The sequence below is a fragment of the Semicossyphus pulcher genome, unplaced genomic scaffold, assembly GCF_022749685.1.
Source record: "Semicossyphus pulcher isolate SPU_LCO1_2020_fin unplaced genomic scaffold, fSemPul1.0.p SCAF_14, whole genome shotgun sequence".
Taxonomy (NCBI): domain Eukaryota; kingdom Metazoa; phylum Chordata; class Actinopteri; order Labriformes; family Labridae; genus Semicossyphus; species Semicossyphus pulcher.
This window is the reverse complement of record NW_027211648.1, coordinates 2,167,638-2,176,048: the sequence shown is the minus strand read 5'-3', so window position 1 is coordinate 2,176,048 and position 8,411 is coordinate 2,167,638. Positions and strand designations below refer to the sequence as shown.

Genomic DNA, 8,411 nt, shown 5'->3' with positions numbered 1-8,411 from the left:
TATTGTGGACTGGAGTGTTGTTTTAACTCAAAACCTCTAAAGGAAATGAGTTCATGAGCAGCTAAAGGATTTTAAGTAGTAATGTTCTTCTTTCGGACCCATTGTTTGTTCAAAAATGGCCGAAATCTCTTTATTTTAAACAGGTTAAAGCATTAGTGTCTTAACGCTGCATCGCCAACAGGGGGCTACAGTTAAATTCTCTCTCCACTTGAGAAAACATTTCCTCTAAAGGAGAAGTTCGGTATTTTTAAACCTGGACCCTATTTTCACAAATTTGTATGTCGAAATGACTCATAGGAACAAACGGTCCATTAGATGTTCTCCACTGTAGCCGCGAAACGGCCGCAACATAATCCCCTGGGGCAAATGCCCCCGATCAAAGTACATCCACTAAAAGTGCTTGTTTTTACAAACTGACGGGCTCAGATTGTTACCCCAGGTGTCCGACAACATTACGGAAATGATGAAGAATAAAATATTTTTTTGAACCACAAACAGTGACATTTCTAGGTAAAGAAATTCGATGCATGTAAATATGTAAGCTCTACTTACTCGATAGATAGTTGCCCGTTTGGTCCCTGTGGTCGTGGCCACCTAGTTTAATTGTGGGCTCATGAAAGAGTCTACAGCACAGCCCTGTTGATCAGAGGGGGTTCCCTCCGACGTGGTTACGCAGCGCTGTGTAGTGTTCGAGGTATCATCCCTGGACACCTCTGGCCATCGAATTCAAATGCCTCATTTTCATCGTTCGAAATCAGGTAAATATTCAGCCATGGCTTTTGTAATATATTATTGCTGGCAGTCCTGTACGTAAACAAATCCTCTCTCCAACTCTAACTCACGTTTCCACCATCCTGTTCAGGTAACATCTCGCCACCCGCGTGATTTCAGAGTAAGGCTTCTTGAGTGAGACTTCCGTTTCGGGTTACACAAAAAGGATCTTACTCTTTAAAAAAAAAAGGACGATCTTTGTAGAGATCATTTCCGTAATGTTGTTGGACACCTGGAGCAACAACCTGAGCCTGTCAGTGGCAAAAACCAGCCCTGTTAGTGGACGTACTTTGATCGGGCGCAGTTGCTCGCGGGGAATGTTCCTGACCGTTACCTGTTGCGGTCACACATCGACTCACCCTGACTTTTTGCAGACATTTTACCAGGAGGCTGGCAGGAAAAAGTCAGGGTGAAAATTCAGACGTCTGCATTCACACATGCAGTTAACTGGGACAATGTGGGGAGTGCAGTGCATGTGAGAGAGGGGGTTATGTTAGGTTGGTAGAGAGTTAAGAGGAGGACGAATTTTAATCAGAAAATACGACATTTACACGTACAGGACAAGATCAGCAAAAAAGACTGTACACGGGAGCCTCCATTATTTTAATATAATAAAAAGCATCATTAAACTTACTAATAACACCCCAGGTGATTTCCTCATCACGTCTTTTATTTGATTGAAATGAGGATGAAAATAAAGCAATATATTAACGTATTCTGTTAAAGTGCAATCATTAGAGAATACAATTATATCATACAGAGTCAGGAAACGATCCACCTGAAGAGATCGATATATTCTTGAAGAGAAGCAGCGATCACCGAGACACTGAGCGCTCTGTGGAAACTTCTCTGCTCTCTTGGAAGGCCGTGTAACGTTCCCGAAACTCATGGAGGAAGTTGTATTGCTACGGAGCAGAAAAAAGTTTATTAAAACACCGGCTACTTCTCCATCCATCCATCCATCATCTATACCGCTTATCCTGCTCAGGGTTACCGGGGGCTGGAGCCAATCCCAGCTGTCATTGGGCGAGGGGCGGGGTCACACCCTGGACTGATCGCCAGTCACCCACAGGGCTGACACACAGAGACACAACCTTTCACGCTCACATTCAGTCCTACAAGCAATAAGAGTCACCAATGAACCTAACAAGCATGTCTTTTGACTGTGGGAGGAAGCTGGAGAACCCAGGAGGGAATCCACACATGCACAGGGAGAACATGCAAACTCCACACAGAAAGGCCCACTACGTCTGAAGCAGGATTCAAACTAGGAACCTTCTAGCTGTGAAGCAGCAGCGCTAACCACTGCACCACCGCGAAGCCCCTTCTACTTCTCCAAGATTAAAAAGATGCATAGTTAAGACATTTTAATTTCTTGCTTTAGAGGCCTGACACAGGAAGTGTAAAAGCACAGCCTCTGGCACAGCTACCTTGTGATTTAGTGCTACTACGGCCACCTGTTAATAAAGGTATAGACGTAACAATATGAATCCATCCTCTCGTCCAAATATGGTCACTTCTGGCTCCAATAAAACAAAAATACCAAACGCTTAAACATAAACTCCCACCTTCACCGTCTGTATGGCTCCTCCTCCTCGGTGCTCCCGGAGAATTTCAATCGCTTTGTTCGCCGTCATTGTTAGGGAGAGCTGGAGCAGCAGACAGGCAGCGACTGAAGCGGCAGAAAACATGAGACAGGTCAGACGTGCAGAGACGTTTCAACACAGTAAATGACTTAACACAAAGACCTTTCAAAGTAAAAGTATAGGTGAAATGTTCTTACTTAGTCCAGAGCGTCCCAGGCCTCCGTAACAGCTGAAGAGAAAGGGAAAAAATCAAAGCTGAAAGCAGATTGTGTAAGGAGAGGCGTCTCGAGGGGAACTGTGTCACAGAAAATAGATGTCTTTGAGGTGGGATGTACTCTGGTTCTCCTGGGCTGTCTGACACTTCAAAGAGGTTTAAAAATACTTCAAATATTACAAAACACCAAGACTTTATCCGTCCCAGAAATTAGTGTCTATTTTTAACCTTTACTCGTCCGTTGGGCAGGTTTTCTGAGTTTGCATGCTTCACATTTGCACAGTTTAACTCACTCATACATTATATGAGTCGGTCTGTTTGTCTCTGTTGCCTGGTGAGCAGCTTGATCAGCTCACTCAGGGATTAAAGAGCCTCTCACACTGAACCAGCAGCCTTCTTTTTATTGCTCTTGTGTGCTGAAGCTGCTGTCAGTAGTTTACAGGGAGCATTAACTCCAATGATAATTATTACAATAAGTCATGAGCTCAATCAGAATAAAAAATGCTTCATGAAAGCACTTTGATTTGATCCATCGGAGGACAAAGAAATTAAATATATAAAAAGAATAAAAACAGTTGATTTTTAACAACAAACTGATTTGATATTTTCTATAACAACAAATCTTTCTTTTATTTCTAGTCAAGTCGGGTTTGTGTCTTCAATGTGATGTAAGCAAAGGCACAAATGTACAAAAGGTATTGCACTCAATGAGCTTTAGTGACGTTTCAAAAGGAATTTGCTGTCAATGTCCAGAACAGATCTTTCACTCTTTTAAATATAGACTGTATAAAAAGATGGCCGACATGACAGCTCCCTAAAAGTGAAGCCAAACCCTCTCTGTCGCCCCCTGCTGACTGGCTGCAGTATAGCTCATAAAGCCCGCCTCCTCCATGTTAACAGATGGGACATGAGTCAAACTATAAAATCAAAATACACGTCAAATACATTTTTCTCCAACATGGTTTCTGTCATTATAGTTAGTTCTTATCATGCTGATTTATGTCCAAGTGTTCATTTTTCTGACAAGTTTACTTTTAATTAAGTATTTGATCAGTTCCCGATCTTTAAAAAAAATCAATTTCCAGGACTTTTCCACAAGTTTTTCTTGACAATACAGGACAGCACTTTCCTGCAAACGGTCATATAGTTTACCGGTAGGCCTAGTACTGACGCATTTAACCCCAGTTTTATTCCTCCTTTTTTTTAATGATGCAGGGTTCATGATGAAGTGTCTCAATCCCCTTTTACACTGCCAGTTCAAGGCAGGATTATTACACCTCTGTTATGTTCCATCTTCTATGTAGAATACACAGAGGTGGAAGGGCGGGGCGAAGTCGTTCGTTAAGCCTACATCTATCCAAGTTACACCTGAAAGAACATAGCAATATATTGAAAACAAAAAGACTTCAATATTCAGGTGTCATACTTTTCTATCATCTTTCAGTTGGTTAGGGTTAGGGTTATCTCATATCGCTCGCAGGACTCGATTGTGAATGTGACAGCTGTGAGAGCCTGGACTGAAATTGAGGCGGCAAACTTTAAGTCCAAAGATCCGGTGTTTTAGTTGTGTGCTGATGGAAATCAGCATCGCGATCACAATAAATTAACTTTACAAACGATCTATTTTTCTTCACATGCCTAAAATGATGTGTGTGCTCATACTTACAGGATTATACCTAACCTTTAGCTGCTCACTTTACATTGCTAACAGTCTGCTGCTTCAATACTGCACACTAACCAGCTACGGCAAACTCAAAGGTCAAAACTCAGAAACGCAAGAGGGCAAACCTGTCATACCGCACAGCTCACCTACCAACAGCCATGTTTCAAACAAAAATACGCACCTAAGTTTATGTATGCAATCTGAGTGATGGGCTACAGTAAATTTAATTTTTCCAGGACAACATGAATTATTTCCAGGATATTTGGTCATTTAAGTCAATTTCCAGGTGTTTCCAGGACTGGAAAACTAGTCTTTAAATTTCCAGGTTTTCCTGGACGCGTGGAAACCCTGTTTGATGCTATAAAAAAAGCTCTGTGGACAAATGGGGCTCCTGCAGCGTTCTGTTCCCGAGCAGCAGAGTAGAGGAGGAACGGCGAGAGGAGACGTAACTAACACTAACACTACAGTCATTGAACTTTCCATCAGCGTGAATATCTGCTTCAGACCGACACAAGAAGCTGTTCTGCTGCAGACTGAGCCCACCTGAGGGCTCCAACACGCCAAGGACACCTGAGGGCTCCAACACGCCAAGGACACCTGAGGGCGCCAACACGCCAAGGACACGAGGTAAAGGTGTGTTTTGGATAGAGGAAGGGGCAGGAGGTCGACACTGCGGCTCCACCAGCCGATCTCTACTGCACACACTCTGGATACAGATGAGCGGCCAGATGAGCGGGCAAGATGGCAGCGCCCGCTCCGGGGGGATTCTGGCTTCACAACAAGAGGAGACTGAGATGCGTCATCTATCTTTATATAGTCACTGGCTGTACAGCGTGTCCTTGGTCATGTGAGTTCCATCGGACCCATCAGTGGTCTGCAGTGTATAAACTCAATCTCTTTAGTGATGGGAAATACGACTCTTTAAAGGGAGCTTTATCATATGGCTGGAAAGGTTCATTATTGTGTAGCCTTAGCATTAAGCTAACTCCAACACAAGGTGATCCCAACTTTGAGCATATTTATCCCCAACAGCTTTACTTCTTGTGACTTACTGGTCCTCAGTGTAAACATAATCAAAAGGAGAGTGACATTTTTCTTTTATAATACCAGTTTGTAACCAGCATGTAGGTTCATTACTGCCACCAACTGGACTGGAGTAGAACAAGAACATAAAGACCGGCTAAGTTTAACCTGGACGACAGAGAAGTTGTTCAAATGAATCATATTTTTCTAAACATATGGTATAATCAATCTAAACTAAATTTTCTGCCCCTTCTTGTAAAACAACATGATTAGATGACACTTTTCCTGTGTGTTTTGTTTAACACTGATGCAACTTTAAAAGCCATTTTTAAACTCTGAATCTTCACTTACTGGATCACAGTCCTCCTGTTGGTCTCTAGGCTGACCTGCAGCTCCTCCAGGATCTGGCAGCACTGCTCCAGCCCAGGAGCGTCTCCGTCTGGAAAGGGCCAGTGATGAACCGTGAAGCCTCGCTGACGGTACACCTCCAGCAGGGAGGGAACCCGGTATTTATTCAGTTCTCCTCTGGTGCAGAAAACAAACACCTCCTGCACCCCCTGATTCTGCAGCTCTTCTGTTCACAGGACGAAAACCAAGATGAAACAGCACTTACAAACAGCTGCTATCAGGCAAGAAGTTTTTTATTTAATTGTATTTCCTTACAGTCAAAGACTTGATGAAACAGAGGAACAAAAACATGTCACATGTGCTCCTTAAGATAGGGCTCTGCTGTGTCTAATGGCTGACAAATGAGGGGTGAGGACTTCATGTTGACTGTTTCCAGACAAAAAGGCCAATTTTCTGCCATGATTTTTCACAACTCCAAAGAAGTCTTAATGATTTTTTTCTGGAAAAGAATCTGAGATGAAGGCTGCAATATTTATGTCCTATACTGCACATGCCAAGTCATTCACTCACTTAAAATCCACTTAAAGTAATAATCTCTTTACATTTTCATGTAAATAAATGTCTGTTAAGTCACTATCTGTCGCCGAATGAGGTAACACAAAGGTGATTGAGCCTACGGCCCACTGATGAAAGCCTTTGCATTTGCAGTATATAGTCATATAGTTGTTTCTGAACTTATATTTTTTTATGGGAGCATAAAGCTAAAGGATCAAGATGGTCTTACCAACATCTCTCTCCAGACTCCTGCGGATATCCTTGTATTTGCAACCTGAAGTCAGATTAAGAAAGGAAACATTTTGCTATCAGTTGCACAAAAACCTCAAATAAAGTAAAAAACATCAACATACAGAGATGTATAAAATAATAAATTACGACTTTACCTGGTAGTGCACAAATCCCGAGAAACTGTGAGCACTCCACTATGGACAGAGGTAACCTGAGAGCAGATAAAAATACAATAAACACGAACAACGTGATCATTGTTTTACATTTCACTGTTTAAAAACACTTCAAATGAGACATTTTTAACATCACACTGACAGAAACAAACACTTTATGGTTTCTCAAGTCAAAATAAAACTGCTTTAACTCACCAGGAGATGTTGAAGGGAGTCAGCTGCTCCTCTCCAACCTCCTCGTCTTCAGATGAGGAGTCAAACTCATTCGTCCTCATGGTCTCAGTGAAACAGACTGTTGATAGGGTGAGGAAAAGTCTTTGGGTTTGTTTAACATATTTATCTACTTCATATTTTGTGCTCTTTGATTAGTGCTGCATATAAGCTATTTTTCTGAAAAAGGTACATGATATGTGCTGTAACAGAAATCTTAAAGCTGATTTAAGTCTCTGCAAGTTAATTTTAATACAATCAATTAAACCGACTTAAAATGCACTCAAAATGCCCCTAAAACAACAGCTTGGTTTGGATGTAAAGTGTTTCGTTTTTGTGAGCGATGTTGATTTAACTCTGATGTGGTTTATTCATTTAGTTCAGTTTATTTGTTTAACACAAAATTAAAAACACAAAGAAAATATAAAAGCATGTGTGGCAGAAACCTGTAAACGGTTTGTATGAAAACCACACCCATAAGATGTACACAAGATAACACAAACATACAAAATTACCCCAAATAATCAGTTAATAATCGGTTTATTGAATTGTCTTTATAAAAAAAAGTAGCATTTCTTTCACCACTTTTGTTTTAGACAGAAAAATATTAAACAGTCTCTTATTGTAGTGTGTAGTGTTCTCCTTTACAGCATAAGGTCATACGACATTGTATTGAATGGGCTAAAAACATGCTAAAGACATGGCAGGTATGGTCCTTTAAATGAGCTAATGTTCAGCGAGAAGCTAGGCTACAAACTAACCAGTAAACTATGGATTAATCATGCTACAGTGTGGCTAATAGTTAGCATTTTTTCCAATACTCAAAACGCAGAAATGTTCTGATTAATACAATATATCATCGGTCCCTGTATCACAATTTATGTCAAAATATCGACACTGTGAACGCTAGTTTGTATGAATGTTGTTTGGAGATTCATACCCTAACGAAGCTAATGTTAGCCATATTTCCTGCTCGTACGTCGTAAAAAGAGGACATTCAAATAAAACCTAATTTTCAATCATCAGAAAAATGCTGTGAAATATAACAGATACACGATCAAACTTTTAGTTTTTCATAATTCTCACCGTTCACGCTCTCCTCCTGTCGGCTGTTTTGACAGCTCCGTCAGCTGCAGCTTCAATTTGAAAACTCCTTGAAGCCAGCAGCCAATCAGACTTAGCTTCAGCCCCTAATCCACGCCCCTTTTCAAAACAACTCATGCGTGTGTGGGTTCGATTTAAATTATGAGCTTGTTCACACGGGCGGGGTTAAGGAGATGATCGACGACAACACACTTTGAGTTTCTAAAAATGAGAAATAATTATGTATATCTAAGCTATGTGATACAATCTTGATAATAAAGGCGTATTTCCTGTTCTCAACTTACATAACGCTATTTATTTAAAAACATATTTATGTACGTTGCATATATCAATTATACCTTTACCTATATTTACAACACATCACGGCTGTCGGACTTTTATGGCTGGTTTTCTGATATATTACATAATATATACATAATATATATCATTGGATACTGCGATATCTTTCATTTATTTCTTATTTTGTTTTTATATTTTATTTCAACAATATATAATAGCTATCTTTTGCGGGGGGTTCTCTAAGTTCTTACTTA

General features: G+C 40.7%; 1 protein-coding gene across 1 annotated transcript; it reads right to left on the bottom strand.

The window, feature by feature from the left end:
- Positions 1–1,292: 1,292 nt before the first annotated feature.
- Positions 1,293–7,907, bottom strand: cdkn3 (cyclin dependent kinase inhibitor 3). Its single transcript, XM_069662321.1, has 8 exons — positions 7,861–7,907; positions 6,760–6,856; positions 6,547–6,602; positions 6,390–6,434; positions 5,609–5,831; positions 2,555–2,586; positions 2,340–2,443; positions 1,293–1,676 (listed from the first exon to the last, which is right to left on the bottom strand). Exons 2-8 carry the CDS (start codon positions 6,837–6,839, stop codon positions 1,587–1,589), a joined length of 630 nt encoding a protein of 209 aa, XP_069518422.1. The 5' UTR covers positions 6,840–6,856; positions 7,861–7,907; the 3' UTR covers positions 1,293–1,586.
- Between the last annotated feature and the right edge of the window lie 504 nt (positions 7,908–8,411).

Excerpts from the sequence above, each read along its gene's own strand:
- cdkn3 (XM_069662321.1), bottom strand. The coding sequence starts at position 6,839 with ATGAGGACGAATGAGTTTGACTCCTCATCTGAAGACGAGGAGGTTGGA. Across the intron at positions 6,603-6,759 it reads ACTCCCTTCAACATCTCCTG|GTTACCTCTGTCCATAGTGG; the intron begins GTGAGTTAAAGC and ends ATCTGCTCTCAG. Across the intron at positions 1,677-2,339 it reads GAGCCATACAGACGGTGAAG|CAATACAACTTCCTCCATGA; the intron begins GTGGGAGTTTAT and ends TCTGCTCCGTAG.